This window comes from Podarcis melisellensis (assembly GCF_964234715.1).
Source record: "Podarcis melisellensis genome assembly, chromosome: 15".
NCBI classification, from domain to species: domain Eukaryota; kingdom Metazoa; phylum Chordata; class Lepidosauria; order Squamata; family Lacertidae; genus Podarcis; species Podarcis melisellensis.
In genome coordinates this window covers 29,333,946-29,354,824 of record NC_138532.1, presented here as the reverse complement: position 1 = coordinate 29,354,824, position 20,879 = coordinate 29,333,946, and the positions used below count along the sequence as shown (strand labels likewise).

At 50.1% G+C, this 20,879-nt stretch overlaps 1 protein-coding gene across 4 annotated transcripts in view; it reads left to right on the top strand.

The window, feature by feature from the left end:
• MROH2A (maestro heat like repeat family member 2A) overlaps window positions 1–20,879 on the top strand; it is a 41,872-nt gene that overhangs the window by 4,673 nt on the left and 16,320 nt on the right. For 2 of the 4 annotated variants that reach the window (XM_081889561.1, XM_081889558.1), the window contains exons 5-27: window positions 405–570; window positions 1,202–1,300; window positions 2,551–2,702; window positions 3,733–3,876; window positions 4,846–4,938; window positions 5,620–5,704; window positions 6,163–6,276; window positions 7,663–7,736; window positions 7,913–8,032; window positions 8,137–8,247; window positions 9,258–9,396; window positions 10,031–10,071; window positions 11,214–11,355; window positions 12,642–12,694; window positions 12,783–12,890; window positions 13,939–14,058; window positions 16,088–16,210; window positions 16,444–16,614; window positions 17,200–17,229; window positions 18,505–18,636; window positions 19,058–19,137; window positions 19,664–19,772; window positions 19,957–20,103. In XM_081889561.1, coding sequence (XP_081745687.1) covers window positions 405–570; window positions 1,202–1,300; window positions 2,551–2,702; window positions 3,733–3,876; window positions 4,846–4,938; window positions 5,620–5,704; window positions 6,163–6,276; window positions 7,663–7,736; window positions 7,913–8,032; window positions 8,137–8,247; window positions 9,258–9,396; window positions 10,031–10,071; window positions 11,214–11,355; window positions 12,642–12,694; window positions 12,783–12,890; window positions 13,939–14,058; window positions 16,088–16,210; window positions 16,444–16,614; window positions 17,200–17,229; window positions 18,505–18,636; window positions 19,058–19,137; window positions 19,664–19,772; window positions 19,957–20,103 — 2,553 coding nt within the window. The remainder of the gene's footprint in view (window positions 1–404; window positions 571–1,201; window positions 1,301–2,550; window positions 2,703–3,732; window positions 3,877–4,845; window positions 4,939–5,619; window positions 5,705–6,162; window positions 6,277–7,662; window positions 7,737–7,912; window positions 8,033–8,136; window positions 8,248–9,257; window positions 9,397–10,030; window positions 10,072–11,213; window positions 11,356–12,641; window positions 12,695–12,782; window positions 12,891–13,938; window positions 14,059–16,087; window positions 16,211–16,443; window positions 16,615–17,199; window positions 17,230–18,504; window positions 18,637–19,057; window positions 19,138–19,663; window positions 19,773–19,956; window positions 20,104–20,879) is intronic. The other 2 variants (XM_081889559.1, XM_081889560.1) reach the window with 2 other exon arrangements.

The following is a 20,879-nucleotide window of genomic DNA, read 5'->3' as shown; positions in this document are numbered from 1 at the left end:
GATTGTTGTTGCTTTTAAGACATCCTGAGGCCAAACCCTGCTTTGCAAGCTCCCAGCCATGTGATAGGCGGGCAGGCCGGGATTTTCATCCTGCCTCCTTATTTTATCAATTGCATTTATCTCCCACCATTCTCCTTCCCGTCCCCCGCACCAAGGAGCTCAAATGTACAAACATGGTTCTCGCTCCTCCTCATTTAAACCCCACAACCACCCTGTGACTTAGGATAGGCTGAGAGGCAGTGACTGGCCCAAGGCCACCCAAGGAGCTTCATGGCCGAGCGAGGATTCGAACCCTGGTCTCCCGATGTTCCTAGTCGGACACTCTAACCACTATGGCACACCGGCTCCCTTTGCTGCCAGGTTGCTGGAGTTTGTGCTTCCTAATCTCATTTCCGCCCTCTCAGCAGGAAGTGCCCCGAGAGCTTCAGGCAGCGGCAAGCAGCACCCTGGCCACCTTTGCCTGCCATCACTTCCATCCCATAATGATGGAGCTCCAGCACCAGCTCAAGCCGTTTGCGCCGCCAGATGAGTTCACTCTCCTGACCCTGGGGAAGATCGCAGCCAACAATGGTACAAGGGCAAGTTCCTGTTAGAATTCCTGTTGTCAGGAACTCATCCTACACTTGAGTAGGACCCTGGACACATGCCCGACTGGCATCTTCTTTCCCTCCTGGTCGTTCGGGAGCTTCAAAAGCTTTCTTCTGCCTGAACATCACAGCGACCGATGCCAACAGACACCGGCACACTTAGGGAACCGCAGAGTCTTCCCAGCTTGTGTAACAGACCTCAGCAACTCAGCATTTTGGCTAATCTACTTTATTTACATATAAACACACACGGAGCACTGCAACATGGCTCCCTCTCTCTCTAGCATCAGACAGCAAAGAGAAAGAACAAAAGACAATAGTCCCACTTCACGGAACATAGTAACACAAACATCCTGTCTCCCGTCACTTCCCACTCTGTGGAGTCAAAACATATACTGTCATGTGACAGACAACAATCCCATGACTGCAATCATGGAGCAGGAATTCTCCTGACAGTTCCATCTTCACCCCTGCCCTGATCCAAATTGCCAAGAGTCCAAAATGGCTCGTGATCTGTCCTGGGAAGCTCCTTGATAAACCCAGGGGAGGTTTCATTCCCCACCCCAGGGTACGATCAAGCGCACTTCCTGCTTTCTCTGCCCATCTCTCCTCAGTGTACAGCTGTGTCCCTTTCCTGGGCATCACCCTAACCACCCTCCAGACCGCCATGCGCCGGATTGAGGATGGACGGAGGCGCAGGGCTCTCTGCACAGGTGGGTCCCGCAGGGCCTCCTTAAGCGATGCCTTGCAAACTTGGGACACCTTACTCTATGGTCTTAACCCCTTCGTGCATTAACTAGAGTTAAAAGCATGTTGGTTATATGAGGCTGAGTTATCCCCACCGTTCTCACAGTGGCCAACCAGATGCCCATTCAGGGAAGCCTGCTAGCGGGACCTGCGCACAAGAGCACCCTCCTCACTTGTGGTCTCCAGCAACTAGCTTTCAGAGGCATTGCTGCCTGCATCTGTGGCAGCAGAGTATACCCATTTTGACTAGGAGCCATCCATAGCCTTCTCTTCCTCCTTGAATTTGTCCTGTCCTCTTTTAAAGTCAACAAAACAACAACACCACCACAAACTGGCTTATAAGTATAAAACCAAATTCACTAGAATAATAACTTTCTTTATCCTGAGCAAACCGTTTTGTATGACTGGGTAAGGTATAGTATGAGACTGATATTTTCTAATTGTTATGGTTTACCACACATTGAAATTGGAGTGTTATTTTGTATCAAGCAGCTTTTCAGACTGATGAAGCGTGTAGCGAAACCTGCAATATATCCGGAGAACAGGTTTCCTTTTGCCCACTTGCGTTATTCACATCAGGGTGGTGGCTTTGATTTGCCTTCCTGTGATTGATCCTTGCATACAGCTTTGTGTTTCCAACTCAAAACCTATTGAAGAACATCTCATCCAGTTCAATCTTTGAAAAACAGCTTTGAAAAACTTTTTAATATTCTCCAGTGTGCTACCCTTGCCATTGTGGCGGCACAGGGTTGCCATTCTGTGATTGGACTTATGCTACTTGTTGAACGGTTCATTTATCCAGTCTGTATAGCATTTATTGCAGATGTAACTTGTTAAGATACAGTTGTACATTTATCCACTCCATGTTTACAGTATCTCCTGGCTTTGTTTTGCACATGGCACCTTAGTATGTTTGTTGCTTGAATGGTTACAAGTCTATCTCTATTTTAGTTATTATTCTAGTAAATTTGGTTTTATACTTATAAGGCAGTTTGTGGTGTTGTTGTTTTGTTGTATTATTATTACTGTCACCACATTTGATACTTTGTGTATATACTCTTTTAAAGTCATCCAAGTTGGTGCCCATCAAAGCCTCCTGCAGGAGTGAGTTCCACAGTTTAACTATGGAAGCAGAACTTCCACCTTGATTAACATGCTCTGCCTTTCATTTCTCTCTCTCCACCCCCTTCTCTGTTATCTGTTTCACATTCCCAAGCTCTGGAGCAGATGTGTGGGGCAATCCGGATATACCTGCGGACCTGGGAGCGAAGCTCTTACCCCCGCATCAGCGTCCAGCAGTTCTCTGCCTACCTGCTGCCTCTCTACTCCTGCATGACCCGAACTTGGCTCCCTGGATGCGATGCACAGGTGAGGGGCAAGGGGCGATCAGTCAGCCCCCCCCCCATAACCAGCAGGATGCCTTCAATCGACCCTCCCCTGGGACTCTCTCCATCTGGGGAGGGGTTGTGGGTGACTTTGCTGTCTCCCCAGGGATCATGCTGCTGGTCCTTGGATGGAAGAGGGACACTTTCTACAGTGGCAAGATTTTGCAGCCTAGGGTAGAGGTGACTGGTCTTTTTCAGACCGATGGTCACATGATCCACCTTGCAGGGGCTGCAGGTCACTGGACATTAAAAAAATAAATAAAAGGGTTTCATAGGGCAGAGGACTTGGGAGGCCAGAATTTTTTTTTAGCACCATAGTATCACAGCACAGGGACCACAGGGCTAGTCAGTATTTATTTATTTTTTAATACAGTGGAACCCTGGTTCTCAAACGCCTTGGTACTCAAACATTTTGGATCCCAAACACCGAAAACCTGGAAGTAAGTGTTCCAGTTTTTCGGAAGCCGAACATTTTTCGGAAGCCGAAGGTCCAATGCAGCTATCGGCTATTGTTTCCGGGGCACCTGCGTCAATCGGAAGCCGTGCCTTGGTTTTTTGAATGTTTCAGAAGTTGAACGGACTTCCAGAATGGATTACGTTCGACAACCAAGGTACCACTGTAGTTAAAAAATGGACAGATTTTGGAGGGCCTTGAGAAGGGGCACAAAAACATCTTGGCATCACAGGATCACAGCAGGTGACCTCTTAAATTTAGAACTTAGTTGTTGGTTTTTTAAACTCACCCTCACCCCTCTGCTGCGCCCACTCACCAGCAGTCAAATAGCATCTCACACTTCAATCAGCACCAACCCTTTTTTTGCAGGCAGATATCTCACTGGGCAAGCAAACTGACCCAGGCCAAAAACATGTGTGGTTTCCTGCTGGCCCCCCTAAACTAGCTCTCTGCCCTTAGTGACTGCGGGAGGACCCTGCCCTGTCACCAGTGTGGAAGGTGGGTTTCCCATCTTGCCTCCAAATGTCTTGTGACGGCTGCTGCCTCCCCACCCCCAAAGGTCCAGCTGGCAGTCTTGAAGACTCTGAGCCCCATCCTGCGACTCCTGCTGCCCAGGACAGACTTCCAGGCTCATATCTACAGTGACATCTCTCTGCTCCTAGCCCAGTATGATAGCAGCACGGAGACCTTCCTTGTCACAAAGGTGAGCATTGCGGATTGCTGCTCTCCACTGACACCCAGGACTTGAGCAGGTCACCCCAAGCTCGGCTGCTGTATCAATTTCTGTTTAGTGCACATACATTTTATCTGTTTAAATATATATTGCCGTGATTTGGGGGATTTGCTTGCAAGAAATCCCAGAGAGGAGACAAAGGGGATCCAAGGACCTTTCAGCTCAGCAACTGGTTTCAGGGAATGAGCTGTTGTGCTCATTAGGCCTGACACTCAGCCCAGTTTGTGAAGATAGTGTTTTTGCTAGTAACAATACTAATAATTTATTGTTAATATGCCACCCGTCTGACTGGGTTGCCCAGCCGCCCTGGGTGGCTTTCAACACATTAAAACATGGGTAGGCAAACTAAGGCCCAGGGGCCAGATCCGGCCCAATCGCCTTCTAAATCCGGCCAATGGACAGTCCGGGTATCAGCGTGTTTTTACATGAGTAGAATGTGTCCTTATATTTAAAATTAATCTCTGGGTTATTCGTGGGGCATAGGAATTCGTTCATATTTCCCCCCCAAAAATATAGTGCACCCCCCCAAGGTATGAGGGACAGTGGACTGGCCCCCTGCTGAAAAAGTTTGCTGACCCCTGCATTAAAACATTCACAGCAAAACATCGAACATTAAAAACTTACTCATACAGGGATGCCTTCAGGTGTCTTCTAAAAGTCAGATTGCTTTTTTATGTCCTTGACATCTGAAGGGAGGGTGTTCCACAGGACGGGCACCACTACCGAGAAGGCCCTTTGCCTCAGTTCTTGCAGGGAGGGAACTGCCAGAAGGCCCTCGGAGCTGGACCTCAGTGTCCGGGCTGAATGATGGGGGTGGAGACGCTCCTTCAGGTATACAGGGCCGAAGCCTTTTAAGGCTTTAAAGGTCAGTACCAACACTTTGAACTGTGCTCAGAAACGTACTGGGAGCCAATGTCGTTTTTCTTATGCCTGTTGCAGATCCTGGGCCAGATCCTGGAAGCGTCTCTTGTGAACAACAACCCAATCCCAAGGGAGCATGTGGGGCCCCTCACCTGCGCTCTGGTTCGCCAGGTGAGAGGGGGCAAATTTTGGAGCCGGTGGGTGAGCCAACCCAGGAGGCAGGTGGCAATGGTGCTGTAAGAACATAAATGGAGGCTGCTGGATCAGGCCAATGGTCCATCTAGTTCAGCATTCTGCTCTCACAGTGGCCAAGCATATGCTCCGAAGGGAAACCCAAAAGCAGGATCTGCGCGCTAGAGCATGTTCCCTTCCTGCAGTTTCCAGCAATTGGCATTCAGCAGCATGGCTTCCTCCGATTGTGGAGGCAGAGCATAGTCACCATGGCTGGTAGCCATTGGTAGCCTTTCCTGCCAATTTGTCTACTCTTTTAACGCTATCTAGGTTGGTAGAAGAAGAAGAAGAGTTTGGATTTGATATCCCGCCTTTCACTCCCTTTAAGGAGTCTCAAAGCGGCTAACATTCTCCTTTCCCTTCCTCCCCCACAACAAACACTCTGTGGGGTGAGTGGGGCTGAGAGACTTCAAAGAAGTGTAACTGGCCCAAGGTCACCCAGCAGCTGCATGTGGAGGAGCGGAGACGCGAACCCGGTTCCCCCGATTACGAATCTACCGCTCTTAACCACTACACCACGCTGGTAGCCGTCACTTCCTCCTTTCGGAGTTCTAGAGCTGAACTACATGCTGCAGGAGCAACAAATCACTGATAAAATGCTAACATCCTTCCTCCCCTTAGATTTGCATCAGGGGACAGAAATGGCCGCCTCACCCGCAATGCGAGGAGAACTTCAAAGAGATCGCTCGCATCTTCCTGCGCCTGGGTATGGACAGAAAGAGGGGAGGCTCCCCATCCCAGCTCAAACCAAGGGAAAAAAACGGTGGACATCCACCTCATGGGCCCCTACACTTACTGGGAGCATGGGAAGTCTAGCTCAACATTCCCTACACTGACTGACAGCAGCAGCTCTTTGTGGGCTTCAGGCTGTAGACATTCCCAGCCCTGGCTGGTGATGCCATTGGGGATTCAACCAGGCAAAGCAGGTCCTCTAGCACTTAAGCTTCTAGTCCTCATGGTTCCAGATCAAGAGCTGATATGAATAGGAACAGAGGAAGCTGCCTTATTACCAAGTCAGCATTGTCCACACTGACTGGCAGCAGATCTCTGAGGTTTTCCAGATAAGGAGTCTCTCCCAGCCCAACTGGGGATTGAACCTGGGACCTTCTGCGTGCAAGTCAGATGCCCTGGCACTGAGCTACGGCCCCTTCTGCTCCCCCACAGCCCGTCTGCACCCCTCTGGGCTGATGGGGGTCTTCCAGGGGAAGGTGGAGGAGCGCCAAGAAGACGTCTGTGTGGTGCTCCTGGCGTTGTTCTCTGAAATTGTCAGTGCCCAGTGTAAGTATCTGGAGAGGAAAGGGGTCTAGGCTCTTACAACTGCCCCCCCCCCGCACCTTAGACCCCCAACTTCCCTCCCAGGGAAAGAGCATCCTAAGAGTGTCAAGTGAGGAAGAGAGTTTCTGGCCCAAATTTGCCCTCAGCCCTGACCTTGCGAGGGAGACCAAGGCCACCCCCTCTTCTCATCTGCAACAGGAGGAAGCTGATAGTTCTGATCACCCTTGCAGGGCTGTTGTGAAGATTACTGAAGTGATGTAAGGAACGGCCCTTGGCTGGTTTGAAAGAGCTTTCTGCAGTAGGACAACCGTTAATTGAAGAATTGGTTAGAGCCATTGCTTAAAACCCATAATTATAAATAATAAAAATAATACAGTGGTACCTCGGGTTACAGACGCTTCAGGTTACAGACTCCGCTAACCCAGAAATAGTACCTCGGGTTAAGAACTTTGCTTCAGGATGAGAACAGAAATTGCACGACGGCGGCAGAGGGGGGCCCCATTAGCTAAAGTGGTACCTCAGGTTAAGAATAGTTTCAGGTTAAGAATGAACCTCCAGAACGAATTAAGTTCTTAACCCAAGGTACCACTGTATTCTTTTTTCCAGCCCGGGACTCAAAGTAGGTTACACAAATTAAAACATCACAGATAAAATACAGATAAAAGACTAAAAACATATACTGGTTTTTTAATGTCAGTTATGCTAAACTTAAAAAAATGATAAGAATATCATAATAGTATGATGATGGATAATAACAAATTGATGTGAACTGTTCTTGTTAATATGTAATGTCATTTGTATGCTGCCTTTCCTTGGCTCAAACCATGCTCCAGGCGGCTTCCAACATGGAAAAAATACATCAATGCGACGTAATAAAAGTAGTCATAAGCTATAACTGCAACATTTAAAAATACACAAGCAAACTGAGCAATTTCCACATAAATCACAAGAGCTAAAATAAAGATAACCAAAAAACCCCAAAACAATAACAACTCCCAGAGCAACATTATTTTTCCTCCAGGTATTTATTTGTTTGTTGCATTTATGGCCCATCTTTTTCTCCAATGATCTCAGAGGGACTTACATGGTTCTTCCCCCTCCTCATTCGATCCTCACAATAACCCTGTGAGATAGGCAAGGCTGAGAGGCAGGGCCTGGCCTCCAAGGTCACACCCAGTGAGTTTCATGGCCGAGCAGAGATTTGAACCCTGGACTCCCTAGTCCTAGTCCAACGCTCTAAACCCCTACACCATGCGCTCTCTCGCTCTCTCATTGGACTCTGGCTCCCAGAAGTCCCACTATGGCCAATGGTCAGGGAGGATGATGAAGGGGGCTGGGCTCCCTCAACGCCGGGAGGGAGGCTAAGCCTTACCCGCCTTTCTCTTCCAGTGCCTGAGCTCTGGAGCAGGAGGCAGCTGTGCGTGAGGGTAGTCAAGGCCGCTCTGGGGGACGACAGCACCAGGGTGAGAAGGAGAAGGGATTTGAGACAGCCAGCAGCAGGCCCAGGGACTCAGTCCTCCAGGTTGCTGTTGAGTCATGTGCCGTGGGTGGGACAGGGGCCCCAAGTGCCTCATGGTGCACCTCTGCCCTTCTCTGGTGGCATGGGACATTGTCTTTCCCTGCCCGCTCTGGCTCTCAGGTCCGCCTGGCCACGCTCCGGGCCATTGGGAGGCTTCTGCGCACCAGCTACCTGGAGAGAATTGAAGGCTGGCCTCTGAACTACATCTCCCTGCAGATGGCTGTGTCTGCCCACCAGCTGGTGAGAGCGCCCAGGGGCGCTGCCCTGCCCTTAAGTGGCCTGGAGATTTCAGGTCAGTGGGGAGGGGGGTTAGGGGCCATCTCAGGAGCCTGTTCCTCTTTCAGACACACCCCACACTGAGCCTCCCCTTGGGCGGCTTGGAGGAGAAAGCCATCGGAATTGCCAGCGCAGAGGTCCTCCACATCGCTGTGGCTTCAGGAAGGGGCACCAGCCAGGTCAGGGGCCCCTTGAATTCGGGAATCGAACGATGGCAGGGGAGATGGGGTTTCTAGTTCGTTCTCTCTCACACGTTTTATTGCGTTCAAGATCATAATCATTGAGGGAAGTAAATTAAACCGTTCACATTCCTCAGTGTGTATGTTCTGAATCTATAGTTTTAATACGAGCCACTGGGGGTTTGCATAATACACTCTTGTTGGTAATGAAAGTTATAAAAGGGAACCACACTATGCCAGAACAATCTTGTTTGGCCAAACCCGGACAGCCCTGCTGTGGTGAATTAGATATTCCAAAAATGCCGTTCTTCCAGAGAAGAATGGCAGATCAAGTTGATGGATTGTGCCAAAATGTCTAAAATGACCAGAAGAATCAGAAATTAGGAAGACCAAAATTTTAATATGGAATGGGGAAAATTTAATAACTTATCTTAAAGACCATTGTTAACAGTTAAAATCGTTAGTAGGATTGGAATATCACTTTCGTTTAATGGTGAATTTTGGACAAAATGGAGAGGTAAAAGATTTGGATTATCATAAAAGATGCAGGAGGAAATGATGAACAATAGGACCCACAAAGGGGAGGAGGTCCAAGAGATTCCTTGGAATCTTGTTTTTATATATGTTGTCATATGTTGGATATGTGACTGTAAAATTTAATCTGAGAAACCATATAAATAAATATAATATATAATATTCCAAAAATGAAATCTCCCGTACCTTCTCTAACCATCTGGTTAAAGTCCAACATCTGGAAGGTACCACATTCGCTACCCCTGGCCAAGAGATCTGACCCAGAACCTTTTGTCCACTTAGCCTTGCAACATGTGGAGCAAAAGGGTGCCTCTGAGCATGTACTGACTGAGGAACTTGCCCCTTACATGTGCAGGGCAGGGAAGTGATGTAGAGGTATGGAGGTGAATGACTGGGGCTTTAAGGAGAAATGGGCTCTGTAGTTCCAGGGAGGCAACTGGCTCCAAGCGCTGAACCCTCCCTCCTCTTCCTGGCAGGAATTGTGGACCAAGTTGCTGAGCTACCTCATGCAGCCCCCCTACATGGCTTTAGTCACCCCCCTCTGCCATGCCTTGAGACTGCTGGCAGAGCAGCGACTACGTTGGGTGGACCACAAGCAGAATGGCCTGGGGACAGGTGGGTGCCACCATGCCCGATGCCCGCCCCTCCAAGGCACAGGAGTGGGGGGGGGGCAGAATATGCATTGGGAGGCTGAATTTGGTCAGAATCAAGTATACAATTCCAGAGTTAATACTAAATACAAAATTTCTGGTAAACAAGCCGCCATAGCTGCTTGAAAATTTGTGTCCCAGGCTTTTTAGACTCGTCTACCCATGTACCACCTGAAACCAATGGGGCACAGATGTGGAATATTTTGGCATTATTTGGCATGATTTTCAGCTCTCCTACCCAACTACAGGCAGCCCCCAAATGCCTCTCTGATCCCATTGATTTAGGGATGCAGGCGAAGTTGTCTCAGGGTCCTCTGCCAGTCTGCAGGAGGTTTTGGGGTTAGGGTTAGGGGAATGGGTCACAGCTCAGTGCAGAGGATGGGAAGGGCCACAGCTCAGTGCAGAGAAGCTGCTTGGCAGGCAGAAGGCCCCAGCTTCAGTCCCAAGTGTCCCCCGGCTGAGCTGGATAAGGCTCATGCCTGAAACCCCACAGAGCCACTGCCAGGTGGGCCAACTCTCTATCTTCCTAAGGGCAGCTTCTTACTATGTTCCTATTTACACCACCTCCCCCTTGTTCTCTTCCTCTCTCCACTTTCCAGGGGGTTTACCAACTCCACAGGAATTGATGGCGCGGCTCCTGGTAAGTGATGTGGGTAAGTGGGGAGGGGTGGTTGAGGTTTCTAGCGGTTTCTGAAAGGGGGCTGCCTCATTGCTAGACTCTTGGAGGAAACTGGACCGGAACCCGCATATGCTTCCTAAGAAACAAGGTTGGGGGAGGCCCAGTTCAGTGGCAGAGCACCTGCCCTGCATGCAGAAGGGCCCTGTTGCAATCCCCACTGGCATCTCCAGGTAGGGCTGCGAGAGACCCCCTTTCCCTGCCTAAAACCCTTCAGAGACATTGCTGCAAGTTGGTGTGTAGTGTTGTAAACAAAATCTGCCCTTTTTCCTTTACGGGGTATCCAAGAGCCCGTATAGAGTCCTTACGTGGGTTCCCTATTGGTAGGAGAAAATAACAGAGGCCAACCAGAGAATATTGAGAAGCAAAACAGCTAGTAAGCCTGATCTTTATTAAAACTGTTGCAACAGGGTCTCCCCTCACACGCAGGAGGACAGAGGAGAACCCAGAACAAAAGTGTGCCCGCCCTTATATAGACATTTTAAATTGCCCGTCCTGAAGTCCAAGACCACCCCCAGAAACATCATACATACATCACAGAAGAGGGGGTCTACAACAGAAATCTGAGTGTGTTGTTTACCTCCTGTCTGGCAGGTTACCTGTTAATGGTCACTTGATTAGATTACCTGGGAAGCCTGGCCAGTTTTTTGTAATGATAAATACTTAGTTCCTGAGCCAGGTCACAGGCTCACCGTATTCATACATAGACATACCCTTAAGACAGGATTTGTGAATGAAAAGACAATGGAGAAGCTTTTCCATTTTCCTTCGACCTTGCAGAGAAATATTTGAGGTCAATTTGGGAGGGACAAAATGGTTTCAGGACTTTTTCTGTGGGGTTTCAGACATGTGGTTTATATATTCAGTTATGAATATTTATCATATAATTCTTATAACAGTAGAATATAGAGAGTTAGCTGAAACAGGTGACTTGTTTAAAAATAAGTAAATAAAGCCTCCCTACCAGTCTGTGTTGGGTGTGGATTTAGGCTGGTGAGGATGGGACCCTAGTGGCCTCTAGACACCAGAAGGCCACAGAGTGGAAGCAGCCTGACCTGGGTGAACCACCTTCCTGACCTGGAGACCCTTGCTCTCCTCCTCTGCAGGCCCTCGCTGTCTCCCCCTTGGAAGGGACCGGCCGAGGAGCTGCTGTGCTGCTCCTGATGAACGCCCTACGCCCAGAGGCCTACAGGGATGTGGGGGAGCACTGGTGGGTGGAGATACCTGCCCTGGTCCGCTACCTGGAAGGTGAGATGAGAGGAAAAACCAACCCTCCCCTGCCCTGCCGAGCTCAGCTGACACACCTGTGTGTGCAGGGGTTCAATTTTTGCCAAGAGTTTCTGGCGGACGACCTCTCCTCTAGGATGGTGTCCGATGAAGCCAGCACCTCCACATCTGCCACCAGGCCTGAGCCTGGAATCTCCTGGCCCTAAAAAAGAAGAAGAAAACAAAACAAAAAAGCCTTTGTGGGGGGGGGGGGAAATGTATAAATTATTTATTTGCTTATATATATTTATTTATTGCATTTATGGGTTGCATTTATTGGTTTATATATTTTTTATTTTATCTGCAGACGCAATAAACATAAAAACAAACAAATCATCAAGCTAAAAATAACAATAGGAACAGTCATAAGAACAAGAGGAATAAAAACACAAGATAGCAGAACCAGAAAACAATAATAGGAAGCTTTAAAAAAGGAATGAGTAGCATTTGGCCACCACATATATTTGGCATGTTTTGAATAAATATGAGCCTTCCACTATGGAATGCATTTTATGCAATTTGTTGCATTTATAGCCCACTTTTTTCTCCAAGGAACTCAAGGTGGCACATGTGGGTTCTGCCCCACTCCTCATGTAATCCCCACAACAAGCGTGTGAGTTAGGTTAAGGGAGGCCCCCAGTGAGCTTCATGGCCGAGTAAGGATTCGAATCCTGGTCTATCCCATATCCTAATCCAACACTCTAAACACCATGCCAGCTCTCTCCCCAGAACAGTGCTGGGGAGGCCCCACCCAACCACCAGCTAGATCTGCTCAATTGCAGATGAATCCTTAGAGGTCTAATCTGGCAATAAGCAGCATCAAAATTCACGTGCAATAATAACAACAGTAATTAATTCACTTGGCCAGGGAAATACTGTTAGTAGTCAGAGTAACCCCTGGCAGCAGGAGTCCTACAGAGTTCTTCTCCCCTCTGTGCCTAAATTGGCACAGTTGATGCAGATCTGTGACATGGTCCTATCGCAAGAGTGGTTCAGGTGCCAGCCGCAACCCCAGTCTGGCAGTGGTTTTTATATGTTACTGGGTGGCACCTTGTTTTTATGATTGCGGGTTATCTATGGTAGTGACTCTGGCCCATCTCCAGCCTATGCCAGAATCACCCAGCCCTCCTTGGCTTCCCCAAAAGGAGTGCTGACTCCACTCCCCAGTGGCACCCTCTGCCTCAAGCCCTGGAGAGCTGCTGCCAGCCTGGACAGGCAGCACTGAGCTGGCTGGTCTGATTCTCTCTAATGCTGCTCCTCTTCCAAAGGCCACAGCAAGTACACGCTGGAGCCCGCAGCCTGGGAAGCCAAACTCTTGGAGGTAACGCCACTGGGGCGAGCAAACGCACTGTTCCTGCGGCACTGCTGATCCTCCTCGGTGACCCCTGTTCCCACCGGTGCCTCCTCAGTTCCTGCAGAAGTCCTTACGGAGGAGCAAAGCGGGAAGCTGGAACCTGATGCTGGGGAAGGAACTCGCCAAGCAGCTGAGCACCTACCACAACTCCTCTGCGGAGAAAGTCAGTGCATTTTCCTTTGCCCCCCCCCAAAAAAATATCAGGTATCTCCCCATTCAGCAGTGCACAATGAATGCCCAGCCCCTCACCTTCCTATGAAGAGCTGGACTGGAGCATTCGCCAAAGGGGCGGGGGGTGGTTTTGATCTGGTTCACCTGCAAAGCCAAAGCACTTTGTGAAGCAATTCACAAATCGAAACACATGGACGTCCTTCGAAATTTGCGCTTCTCTGAATTTTGCAGTGCCATTCTGCACCCATGTGTCCAGAAATGCATAGCCATTGACAGCCCTCTCCTCTGTGCATTTCTCCAATCTAACCTAGTAAAGGTAAAGGGACCCCTGACCATTAGGTCCAGTCATTACTGACTCTAGGGTTGCAGCACTCATCTCGTATTGGCCGAGGGAGCCAACGTACAGCTTCCGGGTCATGTGGCCAGCATGACTAAGCCACTTCTGGCAAACCAGAGCAGTGCATGGAAACGCCGTTTACCTTCCCGCAGGAGCGGTACCTATTTATCTACTTGCACTTTGACGTGCTTTCTAACTGCTAGGTTGGCAGGAGCAAGGACCGAGCAACGGGAGCTCACCCCATGGTGGGGATTCGAACCGCCAACCTTCTGATCGGCAAGTCCTAGTCTCTGTGGTTTAACCCACAGTGCCACCTGCGTCTAACCTAGTCTAACCTAGAGGATTAGGCAAATGCTTGAAGGAGATGGCTATTGGTGCTTCTTAGCCTTGATAGCTATGCTCTGCATCCATGGCGATGCTTCTGAATGCCAGTAGAGGAGAGGGTTGCTGTTGCACTCAAGTCCTGCTTGCAAGTTTCCCACTGGTGTGTCTGGGTGGCCACGATGTGAAGAGGATGCTAGTCTAAGATGGGCCCCCTTTGGCCCAGCTGCAGCTCCTTCTAATATACTGGAGGTAAATTGTGCCTAAGGTCTTGGCCGCGGTGGGTGAGACACCTTGGTTGTGGATGTGTGTGTCTGCTATGTTGTCGGCTGCCTGGGGTCTGTGCTGCTCAGCTTGCCGCCACCTTCCCTCTCCCCTCTAGGGCTTCCTCTACAAGGCCTTGGGGATGGTGCTGTCTGCCGCAGGGGACGCGGATGGGGTGGCACAGACACTTCTGGATCTGCTGCTGCACACAGATTACACGGAGGAAGCCCAGCGAAAGGCAAGCTCTGCTACTTGGGGGGGGGTGTATGCCCTGCATTAACCTGCTTCCCTCCCCCACCCCCACCAAATGTACCCATGCAAGATATCATCACCAAATTTGGCACAACGGTTCCAGAGATCAAGCTGTGATTCCTGCCTTGCAGGGGACTGGACTTGACGATCCTCGGGGTGTCAGGAGCTCAGCCTACACTCGAGTAGGACCCTGGCAGAGACACATGCCCGACTGGCATGTTCTCCCCCTCCTGGTCTTTTGTTCGGGAGCTTCAAAAGCTTTCTTCTGCCTGAACATCACAGTGATTGATGCCAACCGACACTGGCACACTTAGGGATCTGCAGAGTTTGCGCAGTTTGCTTGACAGACCTCAGCAACTCAGCATTTTGGCTAATCTACTTTATTTGCATATAAACACACATGGAGCACTGCAACATGGCTTCCTCTCTCTCTAGCATCAGACAGCAAAGAGAAAAAGAACAAGCTTCACAGAACACAGTAACACAAACATCCTGTCTCCGTCACTTCCCACTCTGTGGAGTCAAAACATACACCTTCATGTGATAGACAAAAATCCCATGACTGCAATCACGGAGCAGGAATTCTAACATGGGGATCCCTTCCAACTCTACAATTCTATGGTTCCGTGAGCTTGGCAGATAGTGGACTCTCCTTCACTGGAGGTTAGATGGCTGTGGGTCATGGATTCTTCCTGAAATGCAGGAATCGCAACTACATAAAACCCCACAGGTGAGCATCTGAGCTCTGCTGAAAAGCCTCCAATGAAGGATAGCCCACCACCTTTTGAGGGAGTCTGTTCCATAGTCGAACAGCTCTTACCCTCAGAAAATTCTTCCTGATGTTTAGTCAGAATCTCCCTCCTAGTCATTTGAATCCATTGGTTCAGGTCCTCCCCTCTGGAGCAGCAGAAAACAAGCTGGCTCCATCTTCCGTGGGACAGCCCTTCAGGGATTTTGAGGCTGGCTCTCATATTACCCATCAGCCTTCTGTTCTCCACACTACACATACCCCGAGATCATGGAACAGGTTTTTGTTTGTATTCTGAGACAATTGGATGCTGCTCTGAATCAAGATGGTAGACTGAACCTTTCAAAATTACACTGATTTTAACCAAATTTGATAGAAATGTATATTCTGCTTTACCTGACAACCTGAACATGAAAATTCGTAATTTGTTTGTTTTTTTCACCCAGGGACTAAAAAATTAAGTCATCCCTCTGTGTATCTTTTTGGTTTCTTCGTATTCCAGAGAAATTCTGGGTGCTTTCCGCTAGTGAATAGTGTTAGGGGACATTTCTAAAAATGTGAATCTTATGCAAAATTGTACATTAGGAGAACTGGGTGATGCATCTTCATGAGGACTTAAAAACAATCTCAAAGTTATGCAGAAATATGGAGAATGGAACCTTAAGATTGGAAAAATGAGCAACTGAGAAATACAAAAATGGACTGATTCTCCCATCCCTATTTAAGGCTATGTAGGGGCTGCACCCCTGCTTGCTCCTCTTGCCAACCCCCCTACTTCCCTTGGCCTCACCAACCCATCTTACAGCTCACCTACCAACTAGCATCATCAGTGTCAGGTGGGCAGCAGCAGCAGCAGAGCAGAATAGTTGCTGGGGAGCTGCCCTAGCCTGTCCTGACTGGTCCTCTGTTTGAGCTGCCAGCCTGCCCGCTCACTTGTCTGCCTGGGGCACGTGCCTGATAACACACTGGGGATGCCCAGCCACTTGCCTGCCAGCCTCCATCTCCACTTTCCTCCTCCTTGCTCTCTGACCATTATCACAATGGCCCAGCTTATCATGCTGTAGTTTGTAGTGCCACCTGTTGGCCAGCACAAGAACTGCAGCACGATGGCGCTCTTTCATTGTTATTATATTTAAGAGATAAACTTGAAGTGTAGATAGAACCGGAAGAAGAAGATGGAAAAGCGGGCGGATTGGATCCTGTGGGAGGGAGTCCAGATTTTTCTGGAAGGTGGTTACAGCCTAGGGTCATTCCTTCTCACCCACAGGGGGTTTGCTGGTGTGTGGTCTATTGCGCTGAGGGACAGCTGACGGCTGTGCTCCAGACCCTGAGTCGTTTTGAGGAGGTGATCTCCGAGGGGGAGGATTCAGCTTACCATCACTTTGGCCAGGTTCAGACTTCCCTGCTTCCCCCTTTTCTTTCTTCCCCCTCTCCCCCAGCGGCTGTGGAGTTGGGGAGGCATGAGAGCAGAATTTACCATTTCCAGGGCCGTAGCTCAGTTGCAGAGTGAGTGCCTGAGACTCTCATCGGAAGAGTCTTCTGCTCCTGCTTATGGAGGCAAATGGGAGCCCTGGGAGATGAGATGGCTTTGCCACGAATGCGAATCTTCCTCCTCAACCATAGAGCTTGCCGGAGCCAGGGAGAGGCAGCGTGAAGAGCGCCCTCCTCCTGCTTTATGGCAGCATGGCGGTCCGTGCCCCCCGGGAACAGCTTCTGCCTCTGCTGGCGACCGAGATTGTGCCGCGGATCCTGCGCCATTACACATCTAGCGGCCCAGAGTTGACTTACTTTGCGGTGAGTCTTCTCCACCACAAATGGAGGGGAGCAGGGATAAGGATTGGGGCCAGAGTATGGGCAGGAGGGGTAGAGAGGTAGCTGGGAGGGAGCGAACTAGAAAGAGGGCAAGGGCCACTGCAGAGGGGGTGCCCGTAGGAGCCTTGCATAGCTTGTGGCTCACATGTGGGTCAGCAGGCTGAAATCCCACCCAGCCACTCAACAGGGTGACCCTGGGCAAAGTACTTTTTCTCTGTGCTGAATCTATCTCGCAGGGTTGTTGTGGAAGCAAAAGCGGGTGGCTACCACTTTCGAGGTCTGCAGTCATGGAGGTAGTCTAGATGCAACACGTCGGCCTTCCCCAACCTTGTGCCCACTGGGTGCAGTAGGGGCCTGGTGGGAATTGTGTTCTCAAACACCTGAAGGGCGCAACATTGGAGAAGGTGGCAGTGGGTGCTAATAAATGAAAAAGGAGCAGGTGCTCACTGGATTTCTCAACTTCCCATCATTGGCCAGGAATTGTCAGTGGAGGGACAGAGGGACATAGCCCAAGAGGAAGAAGACAGAATGAGGGCCATTCTGACAGCTGTCCTTTCTGTCTTGCAGGAACTGGGCTGCCCCACTGGGCGAAAAAAGGTACCTACTTGATACGCACAGGTTGTGGGGCTGGCTGGGAGTTGTTAAGCTGGCTTTCCTTTTTCAGGGAAAGGACCATCGTAGCTCAGACTCAGAGCACCTGCCCTGCATGCAGAAGGTCCCAGGTTCAGTCCCTGTCAGCATCTCCAGGCAGGTCTGAGATTCTCCTCTGCCTGAAACCCTGGAGAGCTGCTGCCAGTCAGTGCAGACGACACAGACCTTGATGGTTGTCAGGAGTAGGTCAGCAATAACTCACATGGTGTCCGTGAAGTTAACTCTTTATTCAAAGCAACAAGACAGCTCAGGCCTATTAAGCACATCAACTTTTCCTGGTAGTGCTTGCCCCAAGGAGGCAGTTGTGAGGCCTGAAGGTCCCTGCCTTCACACAGTTGCCTAAGTTCTTTCCAAGCAATCTGAGGCTTTGTCGTCTTGCCTGTATTTCCTCCACCCTCTTCATACCTCTTCTGATTCTGGGAGACCGGGGGGAAGTGAGTTGGTAGCAGCAGGAGGGGGAGAGTCCCTGGCTTCTTCAGCAGCCTGCCTCATCTCTGCCTCTTGGTTCCCACCTCTGCTTCTGCCTCTGAGTCTAGACTGCTCTCTGCCACAGCCTCTTCCTGCTCACTAAACCCTGTTATCTCCTCTGCTCCTGACACCTTCTCCTCCTAGTCTGCTCCCTCTGACCACTCATTGCTGTCTCACCACCAATCCCCTGGCTCTGAGCCTTCTTCCCCTGGGGGTTCCCCAGCCGGCACCTCCCACCACTCCTCCTCCACATCCAACCAGTCCACCACAATGGTTCTGACTGGGTATGAGTCAGCTTCCCATATACTACAGCTCAAGTCATAAAGAATCTGCAGGAGGTCCTAGGTTCAATCCCCAACAATGTCTCCTGGCAGGGCTGTCACCTGTCTAAAACCCCGGATAGTCGCTGCCAATCAGGGTTCAGCAATACTGAGCCAGATGGGCTCCAATATCCCAAATTCATTTTCTGAGATGTGAGCGGTGGGTTTAGAAGCCAGGAGAGAAAGCATAAATCCAGTATATGTTCCTTTTGATCGCTGTTCTGGGAGTACATGATGACAAGGGTGTGATGGATGGAATGAAACACTCCATGGGACAGAGGAGTCTTTATTAGCAAGGCTGTGAGACTCTGCCCTCCATTCAGAGCTTCCCCATAACCTCATCAAGGAAAGGTATGTATGTATGATGTTATGTATGTATGTCTTTTTCCTTGTGGATCCAGCCTCTTTCCTACTCTTTCCTGTCCCTCCCCAGGGAGCCACGGATGCTGAGCTGGCCCTGAGCTTCTCCCAGTGTGTGTCTGAGATCAGCCTTTCAATCCTGAGCAAAGGCGATGCCCCGACCTTCTGCCTGCCCCAAAAACGCCTCCTGCTTGACCACCTCGTAGTGAGTTCCTTTTGTCTGCACTTAGGCGAAGCCATTGGAAAGGGTTAATAAAGTGTGGTTTTTTTAAAATTCTGGTTGGGTGGGGGTGGTCAGTAGCTCATGCCCTGAAGAGCTGCTGGTGGGAAGAATCATAGAATTGTGGAGTTGGAAGGGACCCCAAGGGTCATCCAGTCCAACCCCCGGCAATGCAGGAATCTCAGCTAAAGCATCCAGGACAGATGGCCGTGAATGACGTCAAATTTTCACTTGCCCTGGTCACCCACCAGGTGAAGGTGAGTGACGGCCTAGGGTGTGCTGCCCAAAGGATAGCAACTTTTGGGGAGGATCCTTTGGAAGGATTCAAGCCAAGGTCTTGACTTTCTTCCTGACCAAGGGTTCATTGCCCATGCCATACACTTCCCTTGCACGGCATTTGTTCCAGGACATTATCAAAGCAGAGCCCCTCAACGCCCTTGTATCCCCCGTCCGCCAGCAAGTGATGGTTGCCCTCCGGCACTTGAGGTGAGTACCCCATTTCCAGCACCCCTTCTTTTTATGGGGTGTCCATCCATCTGAGCCACTTTCAAGCTCTGATCTCAAAGCCCAAGTTTAGTTCTGGAACCCCAAGCGCCTCTGAACATACACAGAGTGCCATATTACTGCAGACAGCCCTTGTTCATCTTAAAAGAATATTTTGTTTTTCCAGGACAGGATGTGACCCAGCCTCTTTCCACTGTTTAGTTTCTCTGCCTTTAATGTTCTGCCCGCCTCTGGGATGGGTTGTTCACAAATGCAGCCCCCCACTGGCTGCTGCAGGCATCAGCTGGCAAACTTTTTGTGTGGGAATCTCCCCTTGGGTCACCCAGATATGGAGCCCTCAGCCACTTCGGCTCCAGAACGCATAGAATTCTTGAGTTGGAAGGAAACCCCAAAGGTGATCTACTCCAACCCACTGCAATACTGTACAGACTCAGGGATGGTCAAGAAAGGGAAGTAGCAAATACCTATTCGGTGGTGAACCCTGACAACCTTCCTCCTCTCCCTTCAGCCACGTGCCAGAGCAGCTGAGCCGGGAGGAGAACCAGGCACTGGCAGAGGCAGCCCTGAGCAGCGTCTTCACTCTTCCTCCTTTGGGGCTGGCAGAGGATGCAGGCCAGGTGTGTATGTGTGAATGGGATGGGAATGGTTGTTTGGGAGCTGATTGCCCGCTGAAAGAGGAGCACTCCAGGGGCTGCAAATGTTCCTCATAAATCTTTTTGAGGATTTAGTACCCTCAAGTGGTATTTCAATTTTGTTAAATAAAAAAACAACAACAGCATTCTGCTCCTTCTGCACCACTAGGCACCGCTGCCTTCCAGCGCTCAAGCACTGCATACGGGTGCCCTGATATCCCTCTCGGAACTGGTGGAGACTCTCCTGGAAGAAGAGGTGGTGAGGGTGGAGCAAAGGGAGAGTGCCAATTCGCAGTGGTTCCAACAGGCCTTCCAGGTGAGCAGGGCGGGAGGTAGCCTCTGCTTCAAGTTTCTAGCCCTCACTGCTAAATCTGTCATCTCCCTGCTGCTCTCCTTTTCCTCTCCTCCCACATTTTGCTCCCAAGCCAGAGGGAGGGCAAAGTAGATGCCACAGGAGTGTACAGGTTCAAAGTTGGAGATAATTCTTTATTAGCAAAAACATGATCTCCCCAGACTTGGTGGAGTGTTATGCATAAAGAGCAGAGCAGTTCATTCCCAGCAGTCTTACTCGATGAAAATCAGTCACCAGGACTGAAAATCCCCACCTCTTCCCTTCCATCTAAGTCCCCTCCTCTTCAGGATTTCCCCCAAGCAATCTGAGACTGCGCCTGCATGAAGCTAACTTCTCCTCTGCCCTCTTCATGCCTCTTACGGTTCTGGGAGACAAGAGGGAAGGGGAGCTGGTCACGGCAGGAGGGGGAGACACCTGTGACTCCTCTCTGCCTCTTGGCCTCCCTCCTCTCCTGCTTCAGCGTCTGCCTCTGAGTCTGGACTTCTCTCTGCCACAGACTCTCCCTGCTCACTAAACCCTGTTACCTCTTCGGCTTCCAACACCTTCACTTCCCAGTCTTCTCCCTCTGACCACTCATCGTTGTCCCACCACCACTCCCCTGACTCTGAGCCTTCTTCCCTTGGGGGTTCCCCAGCTGCTTCCTTCCACCACTCCTCTGTGTCCAACCAGTCCATGACAGTGGGGCTCTTGAGAAGCCAGAGCTGTGTGTATTTACCCATTTATTTGCATCGCCCCACTTC